Source organism: Carettochelys insculpta, chromosome 30 (assembly GCF_033958435.1).
Source record: "Carettochelys insculpta isolate YL-2023 chromosome 30, ASM3395843v1, whole genome shotgun sequence".
Lineage (NCBI taxonomy): Eukaryota > Metazoa > Chordata > Testudines > Carettochelyidae > Carettochelys > Carettochelys insculpta.
The window spans coordinates 1,532,475-1,549,612 of record NC_134166.1 but is presented as its reverse complement, the minus strand read 5'-3'; the positions used below and the strand labels follow the sequence as shown (position 1 = coordinate 1,549,612).

At 64.3% G+C, this 17,138-nt stretch overlaps 2 protein-coding genes across 2 annotated transcripts; both read right to left on the bottom strand.

Moving 5' to 3' along the window:
* Positions 1-466: 466 nt before the first annotated feature.
* Positions 467-5,855, bottom strand: JTB (jumping translocation breakpoint). Its single transcript, XM_074980675.1, has 5 exons — positions 5,691-5,855; positions 4,803-4,843; positions 4,055-4,140; positions 3,707-3,786; positions 467-3,205 (listed from the first exon to the last, which is right to left on the bottom strand). Exons 1-5 carry the CDS (start codon positions 5,741-5,743, stop codon positions 3,049-3,051), a joined length of 417 nt encoding a protein of 138 aa, XP_074836776.1. The 5' UTR covers positions 5,744-5,855; the 3' UTR covers positions 467-3,048.
* Positions 5,856-8,063: 2,208 nt separating this feature from the next.
* On the bottom strand, positions 8,064-16,470 carry RAB13 (RAB13, member RAS oncogene family). Its single transcript, XM_074981146.1, has 8 exons — positions 15,395-16,470; positions 12,267-12,327; positions 11,951-12,011; positions 11,735-11,812; positions 11,190-11,279; positions 10,867-10,932; positions 9,488-9,538; positions 8,064-8,589 (listed from the first exon to the last, which is right to left on the bottom strand). The coding sequence occupies exons 1-8, from the start codon at positions 15,516-15,518 to the stop codon at positions 8,515-8,517; spliced, it is 606 nt and encodes a 201-aa protein (XP_074837247.1). The 5' UTR covers positions 15,519-16,470; the 3' UTR covers positions 8,064-8,514.
* Positions 16,471-17,138: the final 668 nt, after the last annotated feature.

The window sequence follows — 17,138 nt, the reverse complement described above, 5'->3', positions numbered from 1 at the left end:
CCAAAGCTAGGCCCAGGCTTGGGGCGCTTGAGCTGTGCTGAGGGGTGCAGTGCTCAGGCTGCCTGTGTCTGGATTTAGGGCCCTGATCGCAGGACCCCATGTTCCCAAGCACCACATGGTGCCAGCTGCTCGGGCTCCCTGGGTCCTGTGGAGCATGGCCATGGGAGGCTGCAGCCCCTCTCCGTGCGCAAAAGGGCAGGTCTGTCTGGGGGCCCCCCACCTGGGGCTGCCCCTCTGCCCCGGAGGCAGCACTGTCTTACGCCTGCCCACATGATGGTGCCCAGGCCCAGCCCCCTGAGCCACCCTCTGACCTCCCATCCCCAGGAGGGTGAAGCCCGGCCCCTGGGTTTTACCTCTGGCTTCCAGTCACTGCCTGCGGCTCCCTGCTACTTGCTGCTTACTCCAGCCCAGCTCCTGCCGCCTGCCCCTTAGCCAGACCCCAGCTCTTAAAGGCAAACCAAACGGCTGCACCAAGAGGGTTTTAATGACATTCCTCATTCCAAAGCCTTTTAAATACTAAACCTGGCCCTGAGCACCAAGCTGCACGTGGCCACCTGCAGCCTTTGTAGCCAGCCTGACCGCGCCGGGGGTTTGTCCCCCCCAGCTCGAGAACCTGGGGGGAAGACTTCAGCCTGTCACCAAGGGTCAGTCACCTCACCTACAGAGGAACTAACAGGGTTCGCCCCGGCAGCGTTCAGGGGCTCTGCAGGGCTGGGCCGGTCCCACTGAGTGACACCAGCTACCCTTAGAGTATGTCCACGTCTGGCCCCTGGGGTGGTTTTGGGGTGCCCTGCCCAGAGGGAATCTGAGGATGCTGTGCAACTGGTCTCCAGCGAGTGGGGGCAGCTGGGTGTGCAGGCGGCCAGCCCTGCCTGCAGCTGTGACCGACGCCAAGGGCAGCCCAGGAGACCAGCCGGATTGTACTGGTGCAGCTGTCTGCTCCCACCTTGCCCAAGTTGGGGCACCCAAGGGAACACAGGGCTCACTGCACCATCCTCACATGGCTGCTTCCTGGCTGCCAGCACTGGCTTGGGGTGGGGGAGGGCAATGGTGAAATTCCTGAATACCCATCCTCATAACCCTCCTCTGGCACCCTGGAGGCTCTCCCCGCTAGGACCCGTCTGGGAGCATCCAGCCCCCGGCTGCACCCAACCGTCTGATCTGCTCTAGGGCCACAGCGTCCAACACGCTGAGCACCTTGCGGGGAATGGAGGTCAGCAGGCTGGCGCAGAAGCCATGTGGCTGGCTTGGGGGCCAGGTGGTGGCTCTGTGGGCACTGTGCCGCTGGAGTTGCCCAGCCCTGAGAGGTGCACTGTGCCCAAGCAGCTGCCCTACCGTGTGGCCCAGGCCGCTGCCGTCCAGCCCCCAAGGAACCTCTGCCCCAGCTCTCAGGGCTGTGCGGCTTGGGGCTGGGCAGCTCTGGTGAGTCACAGCGGATAGGGTGTCAGGCTGCGGCAGGTGAGGGGACAGTGGGCATGTGGTGATTGGGTGGTTTCCTTTTGGACACCACTGCTTTAGGGGGCTGAGGAGCTGCCCCAGCTGGCGTGGGGAGGTGGGGTGCCTCAGCCACAGGAGACCCCGGCCTGTGAAGCAGAGTGTAGTGATCCTTGTGACCAGGGCTCCCCAGCCTGGCCTGCTCAGCTCCTGCCGGAGGGACACCCAGCAAGGAGGAACAAGGAGCCAGGATGAAGGCCAGAAGACTCAATGCCCATGAATTACCAGAGATGCCTCCTCTAGCCCCTCCCCCCTCCCCAGCCTGGCCTAGCCCAGCTGCCAGCCACAAGCCTCCTGCTGCAGTAGCAAGACAGGGTGCCCAGGAGCTGGGCTCAGTGGTGGGATCTGCCCTGGAGCCAGACCTTGGCTAAAGCCCTAAGCCCAAGGCATGGCCAGGCCCCCGGGGAAACCTTTGCCCTGCCTTTTGCTCCAGCACCCCAGCTGGGAGAACTACTGGCCAAGACCTGATGCCCTAGAGCAGGGGGACAGCAGCATGAGGGAAGCCACTACTTTAAGTCTGGCTGGGGGAAGGGCACAGTCCTGCCCAGAGGCCTGGCTGGGCTCCCTCCACACTGGCAGGAGGCGCCGCGTTGGGTAACAGCATCAGCCCTACGTGGCACTGCAACAGAGCGGCCAGCCCAGCAGTCTGCTGCCCCAGGGCTTCTGGCACCCCTGCATCCAGCCCAGCAGGGCAGCTCCCCTACCCCCTGCAGGGGACGGGGTCGAGGGCAGGCAGCCCTGCTCACACCTCCCTTGGAGGAGGAAGGGGCCTGGCACTCCTTACAGCAGAACTCTGGGACTGGTCTGACAAGCTCAGAGCCCCTGGTGCAAAGGGGCAGCTGGTGCTGCCTGAGACTGCCACGGCCGCAGCATGGGACTCTGGAGTCGTGGCAGGGCTGCACATGGCAGGCCCACAGCACGACCTTTGTGCTGAGGGAAGGGGGCAGCTGCTGCCTATGGCACCTCTCCCTCGAAGGCTGCTTTCCCCGCTGTCCCTTCAGCCAGGCAGGGTCACGCTCTGCTCCTGCAGGAGCCTGGGGCTGCATTAACCCAGGGCCCTGCTGTGCTGCACCAGGCTGGAAGCCAGCACAGCAGGATGTGGGCAGGCTCAGACACTCCTCCTGAAGCTGCTGACTGAGCAGGGCTGGGTGCTGTGGTAATTTCGAGGGATGCGAGGTGGCAGCCCTGGCTGGGCTCAGGCTCCACACCCCACCAGCAGCCACCAATCACAGAGGGATTCCATGTACGCAGAGAGCTGGCGAAAGGAGCCAAGGAGGGGCGGGGCCCTGACCTGCCAACTGGCCGGCGAGATGGGCACAGGGGAGCCTCAGTGCCTGGCGATCCAAGGAAGAAGCAGAGCAATGTTCGGCATGGCTCTGAGCCGCTAGAACACCACTCCTAAGCAGTCTGAGGGATTCTGCCAGGACACAGATCTCAGTCTGATGCATTTCCTCCTCCCGCAGCTCCCTGGAGCAGGAAAGGGGGTTGGCATCCACACCCCAGTTCCCTGCACAAGACACAACGACGTGAGCAGCACTGGGAGGTCACTGGGCACTAAATGGACTCTATCTGCTTGCGAACCTTCTCCAGGGCCTTTCTGTCCAGCACCCTCTGGCGGCACATGACCAGCAGGGCAAAGACCACAGCCACACAGATCATGGCTCCCTCAAACTTCCAGAAGCTGTGGGCTTCTGTCTCCACTGAGCGGCAGCTGCAGAGAGAGGAAAGAGGTGACAGTGCTGGGATTGGAGCCAGCATCAAGAGTTCTGCCGGGCTGGGCAGTGGGGACAGATATCTCAGTGGTTTGAGCATTTGCCTGCTAAACCCAGTTGAGAGTTCAATCCCTGAGGGGATCTGGGGCAAAAAAAAGGTTGATGCTCTGCCCTGCCAAGAGGGCAGAGGATTGGACTCAATGACCTCCCAAGGTCCCTTCCAGCTCTGTGAGATGTGACGTGTCCCAACACAGCCTCACACAGCTGCTGGGAACTGCCCCACTGCATTACAGGACAGGACAGCTGCAGTGGGCCCCATTATAGCCATGCTAGGTACAGTCCAGGGTCCCTCCAGCAATACTGCCCTGGCGGCCACCTCCCCCAAGAGCTCAGGTGCTCTGCATACAGCATGAGGTAGCCACACGCAGGAGCCTAGGCTGTGTCTTAGCGAGCCCTGGCTGTCCCATGCTGCGCTGGCAGGGTCCCAGGGCCCAGCTCACCTCCTGTACTCCTCCTTCTTGGACTTGGCACAGGTAATTTGCTCAATGAAGCCAGTCATGCTACACTCAGCCATCGTCTTCTGCAATCAAACCAAACCCACATTCACATGCTCTGCCAGGCAGAATGCCCCGTTCCCTCCGCCACCCTGAGGGGGTCTCTGCTCCATGGGGTGGGATGCTTAGCCCCCCCCACACCCTGCCCTAAGGGGTCTCTGCTTTGCACCTTCAGCCAGACCCAGGCAATGCTCTCCACACAATGGGCCAGAGCAGCATGTAACCACCAGCACTAGGCAGTGAGCCCACAGGTACCCGCCACCTGGCCGCAGGGCAGTCCATCCCCACACTTACTGCTTGGAAGGTTGAGCATGGGGCACAGTCCTGAGCAATCACAAAGTCCTCTACTTGCCAGCAGGGAGTGGCCGCCAGCGGGCTCACTGCAGAGAGAGGGGCAGAGGTTCAGCACCCAGCACAGCTGCATGGGGGCTGCAGTCGGAGCAGCCAGTTTGGAGAGAAGGGCAGCAGATAGCCAGGCAAAGGAAAGATTTAGTGTCAGAACTTGCTGGGCTCCTACTAAGCCCAATAAACTTGTGCGTAACTCTGACTGATTCCTGGCTTGGTGTAAGCCAGCTCCCGTCCGCCTCCAAGAACAGGTCTCTGATACTTTCTGGCCAACAACTTCCCCTGCCCCAACAGGCTAAGATCACACACGGGGGCGGGGCAGCAGCATGTGCTCCAAGCACAGCTGGGGAAGAAGGAGCACCAGGCTCTGCCACCAGCCAGCTGCAGGACTGAGCCCACCCCCACACCCCTGCCCTGGAGTGTTTATTTTCATGCGAATCACCACTGGGGTTCTCAGTCCCACAAGGAGGTCCCAGAGATACACCTCCCCAGGGGCAGCTGAGGACAGGGATGATGGCACCACAGCCTGCAGATCACCCCAAAGCTCTCTCTGGGATGGGACGTGCTCTTGCCCTGACCACACAGTCGGCAAGAGCCATGCAGGCCGGATGAGCACCAGTTCTCCACAAACCAGTACCCCTCCTGATGGATGCGCTGGCAAGGCCCCAATAGCTCTGCCCCCACCCCTGGGACTCACCTGAGTGCTTGACCTCACTTGATACGGTTGCCTCTGCCAAGCTGCAAGGAAATGGGAACACACGTGGTCAGTTGTGGGGAGCGGGTGTCTGGGACCAGGCTTTTGCCCCCTTGACCCAATCAGCTAGCAGGTGCCTCTACTCCAGGGCTGGGACCAGCTGGGCCCTGAGGCCCTCGGAGGAGAAGCTAACAGTCTGGGCCTTCATCTCCAGCAGCCCCCCTTTGACAGGTCACACCCAGCCTGGTGTGGCTCTTGGAGGCTAAGAGGAGACATGGCAGTGGGGTTCTGGGCAGGATCCCAGGACAGAGGGAAATGTGGCAATAGGGGCACAAGAGGGGGAAGGAGGGCCATGGGGGGCATGGTAGGGCAATGAGATCCTGGAGGGGGAAAAGGAGGGCAGTGGGGCCAAAGCAGTGTAGGGCACTAGCAGGGGCAGGGGGGTCCCAGGGTGGGGGAGGGGAGCAGTGGGGGCAAAACAGGATAGGGCACAAATGGGGGGAGGGGAGCAGAACAACATAGGGCACTAATGGGGGGAGGGGGCAGTGGGGACAGAACAGGATAGGGCACTAACGGGGGGAGGGGGCAGAACAGGATAGGGCACAAATGGGGGGAGGGGAGCAGAACAGCAAAGGGCACTAATGGGGGGGAGGGGACAGTGGGGGCAGAACAGGATAGGGCACAAATGGGGGGAGGGGCAGAGCAGTGTAGGGCACTAGCAGGGGGAGGGGTAGGCGGAGTCGGGTCCCAGGGTGGGGGGAGGGGCAGTGGGGAACACAGGCTCGGGGAGGGGTCCCAGGCAGCAGACGGAGCAGCGGGGGGGTCACAGGACAGGGACTTGGGGCCAGGCGAGGGGCGGGGGTCCCAGGCCGCAGGGTCACGTGGGCTCACCCGGCGCCCCAGGCCAGGGCACTGAGCGCGAGCAGGACACCGCGCGGCTCCATGACGGACGGCGGGAGGTGAGTCCCGGCCCCGGCCCCGGCCCCGGCCTCACCCGCCCCCCAGCGCCGCCATCTTGGCCTGCGCGGCACCTTGTGGGAGCGGCACGAGGCGGGGCTGGAGTGGCGGCGCAGGGCATGACGGGAAGGGCGCGGCTCGCGCGGGGCACCTGGCCCGTGACGTAGGGGGCGGGGCGGGGCCGGCCCATGGGAAAGCCCCGCCCCCAAGTCGGGCCCTGCTCGGCGCGCGGCCCCTCCCCCACCGCTCGCTGATCCGCGCGGGCCGGGCACCACGTGACGGGGCGGGGCCCTGGGATCGGGATCGGGGCCGGGGCCGGGGCCAGCGCGGCGCGTCACGCGAGTTTCCCAGCACGGGAAAGCGGCGCGGCCCCGCCCCGCCCCGGGGGTCAGTCTCTGACCCGCCTTTAGCCGCCGCCTCCTGGAGCGGGGCTGGAAGCTCGTCGGCGGGGCGGACCCGGGCCCTAGGTCCGCCCGCAGCTCGGGGCGGAGGCGGGGACTGCAGCGGCCGCGGGAGCCTGGGCAGAGCCCGTCACTGCTCCGCTGCGTGGGGGCCGCGGCCTTGCGGCCTCCCCGGGACCTGCTTCTCCCCTGCCCTGGGCGGGCTGGCCCCGTTCCCCGCTGGGCTGCGAGCCCGCGGCCGCCCCAGGCTGAGCGCCAGCCCCAGCCCGCTCTCCCAAGGGCTGGCGATGCCTGGGCTGCTGGGCCCGGTTCCCCGCCGGGCTGCGAGCCAGCTGCTGGCGGGAGCGGTGGAGATCCCAGGCCGAGCCCCCGTCTCATCTCCCGACAGAAACAGCGGGGGGCCCCCCTACGTCCCCGCCCACCTCTGCTCCTGCACGCTCCGTTTCAGGCTGGGGGGCCCAGGCAGACGCGGCTGGCAAAGCTCGGGGCTGGCAGCGGCAGAGGAAAACCCAGCCAGGCAGAGGGGGCCATGGCCGGCTGCAACAGTACAACCAATATGACTTCTCTAGCCGCACTGAGAGGCCTGGAGCTCCTCTGCAGCCACCTGTGGAGCTACAAGTCACACACTCGCATTCCACCCACGGCAGAACAAGGAGCAAGGGTCTGGCCTCACAGAGGGGAAGGTGTAGGCTGGACAGTAGGAAAAGGTCCCCAGGAGGGAGGTGAAGCACTGCAGTGCGTTGCCTAGAGAGGTGGTGGATTCTCCATCCCTAGAGGTTAAGTCCTGGGACAATCATGGCAGGGGTGACTTAGTTGAGGTTCATCTTGCTTTGGGCAGGGGGCTGGACTTGATGGCCTCTTGAGGTCTCTTCCAGCTCTGTGATTCTATGATTTCAGTACAATAGCGTCACACCAGGCTGCTGAGGAGAAGACCACATCCTAATGCCACCCAGTGTTAACCAGCTCTCAAGATGGGTAAAGAAAACTTAGCTAACAGCACTTTGTCTGGGAAGTGATGAGTTATCAATGGCTGAGGTTGTGGAATTCCCATTCTCTGATGATTGTCTTCACTTTTCTACTGATTTCTGTATATTCTCTGGTTTGTGAATGTTCCCCTCTGCTGTATAATTAATTTTGTTAGCTGTAAGTCAGTTAAGATGGTGGGTTATGATTGGTTAGGTAAGTCTGTTACAGTAGGTTATGATTGGTTAGTAAAACTGTACTAAAATAATTGGTCAAGGCAGAGCTGTGCACGACTCAAGTTTCACTATTAAGCTGGGCTCCAAGAAGGAAAGAGGAGGAGGAACAGAACCTCAGGCAGGAAGGAAAGAAAAAAACATGAAGCAGGAAAGATGGAAGAAGGAACGCCCTAAGGAGGACTCACCCCCCACGCAAGGTCCCCAAGACCCTGAGGAGCAGCAACCAGCATCCAGAGAGTGACTGTGTCCCAGCATAGGAAGGCTGCTGCCTTGTCAGGACTGGTGAGCCGGACACTGAGTACTTAGCATGTGTTCTGCTTTCTTGGTAATTGTAAAGAAATGGAGAATAAGACTGTTACTGTGTGAAGCTTTTTCAGTGGCACAGATCGGCAGGGACCTGAGCCCTACGGGCTGAGTAAGGGGGGAGTTTAAATGAACAGGGTCACGCCTTGAGCCCTGCGGGTTGGGTAAAGGTGTGTGTCCCGGAGTGTGGAAAGGAGAAAGAAATGTGTGCAGGTAACATGGTAGCCTGTCTGCACTGGTTCCCCAGCCACTGAACCGCTGCAGGTCTGCCAGGGCTGGAGCCACTGCAATCCCAGGCAGGAGCTCACGTGGACCAGCCCAGCCCTCTGCCCACAGGTGCCCCCTCATCCCAGCCCCCTCCACAGGCAGCCCCCCCTTGGAATCACGGGAGCCGAGAGCGGAGGCACAGCTAGAGCTTTATAGCACTGAGTGGGTCCAGGAGCTGGAGACAGGCAGGGGGCTCTGCCAGCCCCTGGGAGTGGAGACACAGCCCCCCCGTGGGGTGTGGGGACCTGGTTCCCAGACAGTTGCTCTGGGTGTGGCAGAGCAGTGAGTCCTGTTCCAGCATTGGCCTGGCCAGGGACCCACTGGCAGGGAAGGGATCCTGGCTGCCCGGGGCTTTGGCTCAACGGCCGAGGGGAGCAGCTGAACCCTGCACCACGGCTGCATCGCCCCAGGAGCCCTCCTCTTCCCCCACAAACCAGCCTGCAGCTCACCCCTTGCAGCACCCAGAGCAGTGGAAGGGGGGTAGTTGCCCAGAGCCCCCAGCTGCGGAGCTCAGCCGCCAGTGAGGTGTGGGGTGCAGTTGCAGAGGAGGGGTGTGAAGGACGCAGTTGGGCTGGTGTACAGCAGCTGCTAGATCACGGCACATTTACTGCCGCGTCTCTTCTCCGAGCTGTCCAAGTCCAGGTGCTCTTTTGGGCTTTGGCCCTGAGAGAGAGAGAGAGAGAGAGAGTCACTGTTGGGCCCCTGCCACCCATTTCACGGGGAACAGGCCCCAGCCCTGAGCCTCCCATCCAGCCCCCTGCCCTGACTCCTAACCCCACCTCCAGCCCCCCCACCCGAAGCCCCCTGCCTTGCCTCCTCCTCCATTGCACCCCAACCTTCTGCCCTGCATACACCACCGTGCACTCCTGCCTCCAGCCCCCCCCCCCCCCCAAATTTCTTACAGATGCTGTTATATCGCAGACCTCCCCGACCTCCTGCCCCGAGCCCCGGGGTGGCTGTGATAGGCCACTACTTGGAACTTCAAGGGACTTTCACCCTGGGCAGGGGTGGGAGAGCCAGGTTGCTCCCAGGGCTGCTGCCAGACTGGGCACCCTCTGGGCAGTGTGACCGAGCCAATGCCTGGAGAGGCACCAGGGCGCTGTGCTGCTGGGAGAGTCAGCTGGGGTCAGGCTTCCCCACCAGGGGCAGTAAGGATCCCAAATCACTGTCCTGGCCACTATCCTAGGTGGGGAATGAGTTCTCATGAGCCCAGATACGGCATGGCAGTGTGGTTGTTAAACTGTCCCGAGCACCAGCCCAGAAGCAGCTGCATCTGCACGCTGGGTGAGGGCTCCCTGTATAATCAGCCCCCACGCCCCACCCCAGAGGCAGCTGCATCTCAGTCCCAGGTGAGGAACCCCTTTATAAAGAGCCCCTGCACCCCATCCCAGAGGTAGCTGCAAGCCAGCCCCGGGGGAGGGGTTCCCATTCTGGGACCTTCAGAGAAGAAGGGGCTGGAGAAAAGGCATTGATAGGGAAAGGCAGATTCGAGCTTTCCTGTCCTATCTGAAGGCCAGCACATCCACAGGGGGCTCCCCAGCCAGCCAGGCCCCCTGCTCACCAGCTTCCTGGTGGATTTCAGCAGGATGTCCCCGGCCAGGGCGTGGAAGGCCTGAGGGAGAGAGGAACAGGTTAGGGGTGACCCAGCGGCAGCCAGACCCCGGGGTGGGGGAGGGGATGCTTAGCTGTGGGAAACAAGCCAGCTGCCCTCTGGTCCTGCGGCTGTGGGAGCACAGGGAGAAGTGCCTGGCGCCAGAGGTCACCAGGGTGGGGCGCACAGCCCCACTGCAGCCCCCACCCATCCATTCCAGGGACAGGAAAGTGATCTGCCCAGGGCCCTGCTGCAGCCCAGAGACGGGGAGAGACCCAGAATCGCTGAACGCTAGAGCTGGGAGGGACCTCGAGAGCCATGAGTCCAGTGCCCTGAGCTTGCGGCAGGACCGAGCCGCGTCTCCGCGCCAGAGCTGCCCTAAGAAATCTCCGGTGATGGAGGTTCCACGCCCTCCCCGGGCGACTCACCCCAGCGCTAACCACCCTGAGAGCTCGGACGTCTTCCTAGTGTCCAGCCTCACCCCCGGCTGCAGGCTCAGCCCATTGCTCCTTGCCCTGTCCTTGGAGCCTGGGGGAAAGATTTTCCTCCCTCTCCTTGTACCAGCCTTTCAGGTACTGGGAAGCTGCTCTCCCCTCCCCTCTGCTCCACTCCCAGCCTTCTCTTGTGCAAACCAAACACATCCAGTTCTCAGTGGGCCCCCCAGCTCAGGCTCTCTGGACCTTTCACCACTTTAGTTGCTCCTCCGTGGACCCTGTCCAATTGCTCTGTGTCTCCCCTGATGTGTGGGGCCCTGAGCAGGCCCCAGCTGAGGCACAACCAGGGCGGAGCAGAGTGGACGGGTGACTCTCGTGTCTGGCTCACCACTGCCCACAATCTCATTTGCTTTTTCTGCAGCAGTGGTGCCCTGTTGATCCATATGTAGCTTACAGCCCAGGCTGACCCCCAGCTCCCTGTCTGCAGTGCTCCTGCCTTGGGAGTCGCCCGCCATCCTGTGTGTGTGGAACCGACTGGGAGCTGTCCATTCATTTGTCCTTATTCACCTTCCCTCCACTGGTCTCAGACATCTCTGCAGTTTGCCCAGGTCAGCCCTGCGCAGCACTGGCAGCTCCCCCCCTCGCCCAGCTCAGCACCACCTGCCGACTGCTGCAGCTCGCCCAGCTCCGCTCCCTTACTGAAATCGCTGGGCAGCCACTGAAGAGAGCTGGTCCCTGCGTCCCCGTCCCCATCCTCCCCTTCCAGCCTGTGAGCCATGGGAAACAACATTGGCTCCCCGCTGCCTGCGGGCACCCTCAGCTCCTGCAGCCACCTGCATGGGCACAAGCACCCAGCGGCATGATGGGAACCTTGGGGAGTTGCCCGGGGCCGGGGCCAGCACCTGCCCTGCTTACCTCCTCCACATTCACACTGGCCTTGGCGCTGGTCTCGAAGAACCGGATCCCATGTTCCTTCGCCAGCTGCCAGGGGAGAAAGGGGCCTCTGAGCTGGGCACCCGCTGCCCCCCCACGGCCTCCCTACCTTCACCTACAGCCTGGAACCAGCTCGGCTGCCTCTCCACCCCGGGGGCACGGCCCAGGCTTCCAAGAGCCCCAGACAGGTAGGTGGCCTGGGAGGAGCAGGGCCTGGCCCTTGGCACCGCTGCCTTCAGCTCTCACTAACAGCTGCCTCCTCTGCCAGCCGCTGCTCCCCAGAGCCAGCCCAGCCCCTGCAGTACCTTCTCTGCACGCTCCCGCGGCACCTTCCGCTTGCTCTCCATGTCACACTTGTTCCCCAGCAGGAGACGCTCCACCCCCGCCGAAGCGTTCTGGGGGTAGGGAGAGAGAGACCCACGTCACCCCCAGGGCCTGACCCCCCTCCACCGAGCCGAGTCCCCCACTGAGCCTCTGGATGGGTACCCCCAGCCTGCCCACACGGCCCCCGGGGAGCCCCCCGCCCCAGACCTGTGTCTCCAAGGTCAGAGCACTGCCAGCCCCCCTCACCCCCAACCCACAGCCCCTTTTCCCATCCCCCCGCCAGCGCCCCTCACCCCCAACCCACAGCCCCCACCCCATCTCCCCACCAGCGCCCCAACCCACACCCCCTTTCCCCATCCCCCCACCAGTGCCCCTCACCCCCCACCCACAGCCCCCTGCTCGCCCAGCCCTGAGCAGCTTGTAACCCCACACAGCACCTCATCAGGGTGGTGATCAGACCCACAGCTCTCACACAGCTGCCCCATGACCCCCCAGCCACAACACAGCTCCTCCCCGGGCCCCCCACCTCCTTGATGCTCTTCATCCAGTTCTGGATGTTCTCGAAGGATCTCTCATCCGTGATGTCGTAGACGAGGATGATCCCCTAGAAGAGATGCTCAGTGGGCCTGGGCCTGGGCCTGGGCCTGGCTGGGGAGGGGGCAAGGCAATGCTGCAGCTTGGACTGTGTGCCCCTCCCCCCACTCCCTCTGCCCAGCCCCCAGTCCCATGGACCCCCCTGTACCATGGCTCCTCGGTAGTATGCCGTGGTGATGGTTTTAAACCTCTCCTGGCCTGCCGTGTCCCTGCAAGAGAGGTGGGGGGTCAGTAGGTCAGCAGCGTCTGCAGCCCCTGGGCTCGGGAAGGGGGGCTTCCACCCAGGCCTGGTTGCTGCCCTGAGGGGGAGAGGGCTGGCCACCCACCCAGGCCTCCCCCCAGGGGACCATGGCCCCCAGGGCCTGAACCAGCAGCCCAGCCCCTGTCCCCACCTGGCCTGGCCTGGGCGCGGTTCGGCTGTGGGGCTGGGGCAGGCAGAGGCGGCTTTGCCGGGTCCCACTTACCAGACCTGCAGTTTGACCTTTTTCCCCTCAACTTCCACAGTCCGGATCTTGAAGTCGATCCCTGGAACAAGACAGGCAACATCAACAGAACCGTCTGGGGGGCAGGGCCAGAGCACAACCACCCCCACCCTCAGGGGCACAAGGGCTCCTGAGCCGGGTCAGACCAAGGGACCCAGGACTATCCCTCTGGCACAGACAGGGACTCTAGGCCGGGTCAGACAGACGGACCGGGGACTATCCCTCAGGGATGGACGGAGGCTCTAGGCCGGGTCAGACAGACAGACCCAGGACTATCCCTCAGGGATGGACGGGGGCTCCGGGCCGGGTCAGACAGACAGACCCAGTACTATCCCTCAGGGATGGACAGGGGCTCTGGGCTGGGTCAGACAGACAGACCCAGTACTATCCCTCAGGGATGGACGGGGGCTCTGGGCCGGGTCAGACAGACGGACCCAGGACTATCCCTCAGGGATGGACGGGGGCTCTGGGCCGGGTCAGACAGATGAACCCAGGACTATCCCTCAGGGATGGACGGGGGCTCTGGGCCGGGTCAGACAGACAGACCCAGGACTATCCCTCAGGGATGGACAGGGGCTCTGGGCCGGGTCAGACAGATGGACCCGGGACTATCCCTCTGGGACGGACAGGGGCTCTGGGCCGGGTCAGACAGACGGACCCAGGACTATCCCTCTGGGACGGACAGGGGCTCTGAGCCAGGTCAGACAGACAGACCCAGGACTATCCCTCAGGGACGGACAGGGGCTCTGGGCCGGGTCAGACAGACACACCCAGGACTATCCCTCAGGGATGGACGGGCGCTCTGGGCCGGGTCAGACAGACAGACCCAGGACTATCCCTCAGGAATGGACGGGGGCTCTGGGCCGGGTCAGACAGATGGACCCAGTACTATCTATCAGGGATGGACGGGGGCTCTGGGCCGGGTCAGACAGACAGACCCAGGACTATCCCTCAGGGATGGACGGGGGCTCTGGGCCGGGTCAGACAGATGGACCCAGGACTATCCCTCAGGGATGGACGGGGGCTCTGGGCCGGGTCAGACAGACGGACCCAGTACTATCCCTCAGGGACGGACGGGGGCTCTGGGCCGGGTCAGACAGACAGACCCAGGACTATCCCTCAGGGATGGACGGGGGCTCTGGGCCGGGTCAGACAGATGGACCCAGTACTATCTATTAGGGATGGACGGGGGCTCTGGGCCGGGTCAGACAGACGGACCTGGGACTATCCCTCAGGGATGGACAGGGGCTCTGGGCCGGGTCAGACAGACAGACCCAGGACTATCCCTCAGGGATGGACGGGGGCTCTGGGCCGGGTCAGACAGATGGACTCAGTACTATCCCTCAGGGATGGACGGGGGCTCTGGGCCGGGTCAGACAGACGGACCCAGGACTATCCCTCAGGGATGGACAGGGGCTCTGGGCAGGGTCAGACAGACGGACCTGGGACTATCCCTCTGGGACGGACAGGGGCTCTGGGCCGGGTCAGACAGATGGACCCAGTACTATCCCTCAGGGATGGACGGGCGCTCTGGGCCGGGTCAGACAGACAGACCCAGGACTATCCCTCAGGGATGGACGGGGGCTCTGGGCTGGGTCAGACAGACGGACCCAGTACTATCCCTCAGGGACGGACGGGGGCTCTGGGCCGGGTCAGACAGACAGACCCAGGACTATCCCTCAGGGATGGACGGGGGCTCTGGGCCGGGTCAGACAGATGGACCCAGGACTATCCCTCAGGGATGGACGGGGGCTCTGGGCCGGGTCAGACAGATGGACCCAGGACTATCCCTCAGGGATGGACAGGGGCTCTGGGCTGGGTCAGACAGACGGACCCGGGACTATCCCCCAGGGATGGACGGGGGCTCTGGGCCGGGTCAGACAGACAGACCCAGGACTATCCCTCAGGGATGGACGGGGGCTCTGGGCCGGGTCACACAGATGGACCCAGTACTATCCCTCAGGGATGGACGGGGGCTCTGGGCTGGGTCAGACAGACGGACCTAGTACTATCCCTCAGGGATGGATGGGGGCTCTGGGCTGGGTCAGACAGACGGACCTAGTACTATCCCTCAGGGATGGACGGGGGCTCTGGGCCAGGTCAGACAGACGGACCTGGCACTATCCCTCTGGGACAGACAGGGGCTCTGGGCCGGGTCAGACAGCCGGACCAAGGACTATCCCTCAGGGACAGATGGGGGCTCTGGGCTGGGCAGGGACCAGGCAGACAGATCCGGGGATTATTCCTCAGTAAGGCCCAGTGTCTGTCTGTCCCTAGGCCGTGCAGTACAGCCCTGTGTCTGTGTGTCTGACCTTACCCCAGGTCCAGGACAGGCTGTAGTTTCCCTGTTGGAGCTGGCTGGGCGGGTGCCCAGGGCTAGGTGGAAAGCAGCGAGGGACATGAGGACCCAGCGCTCCCCTGAGGCCAGGGGGTGGTCCGGAGGCCGGGCAGGAGATGGGGCCTGGCAGAGAACACCTGGAGGTGCTGACCCAGTCTGGGTAGCAGAGGGGTTTTGGGGCACTGGGGAGATCTGGCTGCCAGGGAGATGGGCTGGGGAGTGTCACTCACTTTGCTGAGGCGTCTGGCCGAGGGGGGCTCCCACCCCCACCCCACGACCACCAAAATGCCGGGGAGGGCGAGTGACACTGGCAATGGCAGCTCCTAGTGCTGGTGACATTGGTGGGTCCTGGGGTCCCCAGGCACAGGGGTCACTCCTCAACGGTGGAGAAGTGGGTGCCAGTGAAGTTGGCTGGGGTTACCCCGGGGGGGGTCCCCAGGACGGGGGTGTTTCTGGAGGGTCACCAGGCAGGGGGCCTGGGGGGCACTCAGTGATGATGGAGATGTAGGAGCTGGTGACACTGGCTGGGATTGCTGGGGGGGGGTCACCAGGTGGGGGAGGGTTCTGAGGGGTCCCCAGGTGGGGGGGTTGCCGAGGGGGTCCCCAGGTGGGGGGTCGCCAGGCGGGGGGGTTGCCAGGGGCTCCCCAGGGGCGGGGTCCCCAGGCGGGGGGGGTTGCCAGGGGGTCCCCAGGAGCGGGGTGGCCGCGGGGGCTCCCCAGGCACGGGGTCCCCAGGCGGGGGGGTTGCCGGGGGGTCCCGCGGGGCACTCACCGATGGTGGAGATGTACGTGCCGGCGAAGCTGCGCTCGGCGAAGCGGATCACCAGGCAGGTCTTGCCCACGCCGCTGTCCCCGATCAGCAGCAGCTTGAAGAGGTGATCGTAGGACTTGGCCATGGCCCGGCCCGGGCAGAACTTTCCTGCAGCCGGGAAGCGCCGAGAGGCGGCCCCGGCTCCGCCCCGCCTGCGCCTGCCGAGCCCTCCCCTGGCCGGGCCGGGGGCGGGGAGCCCGGCGGGGCGTTAGCTCGGGGCTGCCTCCCGCTGGGCTCGGGGGCCGGGAGCGAGGGGCGCTGCCAAGGCCGGGGCCCGATCCCTCCCTCGGTCACTGCCCCTGCGCTCCCGGGGGCAGCCAGTGCCTCCCAGAGGGGCCCCCAGGCAGCGCTGCGCCCCCCTCTCTCTTCCCGCCCTCGGCAGCGGCTGAAGCGGGCCCACCCGGCGGGGCTCCCCCAGCCCAAGCAAGAGCCCCTCAGCCCCGGGAAGAGCCATGGTCAGGCTCTGGCTGGGTGGAGCCGGTGCCCTGAGCTAGCAGAGGGGCCCTGGGTCAGGAGTGAGGGGCACCAGCTGAGCAGCGGGGGGGAGGGGGCTGGGGCAGCTGCGGATCTGGGCTGGGTCGCTGTGGTGTTTGCTGACCTCACCTGAACCCTAACCGGCAGCTCAGCTCAGCTCAGCTCAGCCCACCCCCTGTGCCCCCAGAAAGAGCCTCCTGCCCCAGGCTGGCCTGGAACCCCGGCAGGGCCAGCCGGGGAGGTACAGCAGGAGCAGGAGCAGGAGCAGGAGCAGGGAGGCCCGAGCACATTATGGCCAGGCAGGACGGGCTCGTTGCTGCCCCCAGCGCCAGGACGCCTCCTCTGGCCTGCGCTGCTGGTCCCTGCGTGCAGCCAGGCCTGCCCTAGCTGTGTGCAAAGCTCCCCATGGAGGAGGTGCAGAAACCCAGGGGTGCAGCCCATGCCTCCAGCCCAGGGCCTGGCCCACACCCAGGCCCTGGCCCTGTGCTAATGGAGATTAGGGCACAGGGGCCTTTGAAGTCTTTTCTAGAGGTCTGCAAACTCCCCTCCTAGTCCCGTGTCCTCTCATCCCTGCCCGCAGCACCTGGGCTCAGCAAGGGCCTGCTGAGACAGCCCATGGGGCCCTGAGCCCTGGCTTGGGAGGGGTCTGCCAGTCAGGCGCGACTCTACCATTCAACACTCTGAGCAGGGGGTCTCAATGACAGGGGCCCCCAAATGCCCAGCGCAGCAGGGCCCAGGCTGGCAGGCTGCCTGCACACGTGGCCAGTGGCCCCACGCTGCTCCCAGAAGCAGATGGCCTCTTTGCACCATGACGGGGAGAGGTAGCTCATGCCCCGGCCCCGGCACTGGGCAGCTCACGGAGACCTGCTGCCCCTGCCCCCACGGGGTGCAGAGATGTGCCAGCAGCAAGGCTAAGCCCCCGCCCTTGCTTTGTCCTGTGCTCTCTATTGGGATGTAGGGAAGGGGAGTGAGCCCCACCCGGGCTGCACAAAACCCCAACCCCTCATGCCACCGCATGCCCACTTTGCAACCCCACCAGGTGAGAGTGAGGGAGCAGGCGGAGCTTTGGCAAAGGGGCATGGCTTTGAAAATGGGGCGTGGCCTCCACAGGGACGGTTTCCCCTCGGTGACGTTATCGGGCTAGGGTGACATCACCCAGTGCTTCGCCCCGCCCGTGGTGGCGTGACACAGGATGGACGGGACCCTAGTCCTAGGCTTCCTTCAGTCTGTG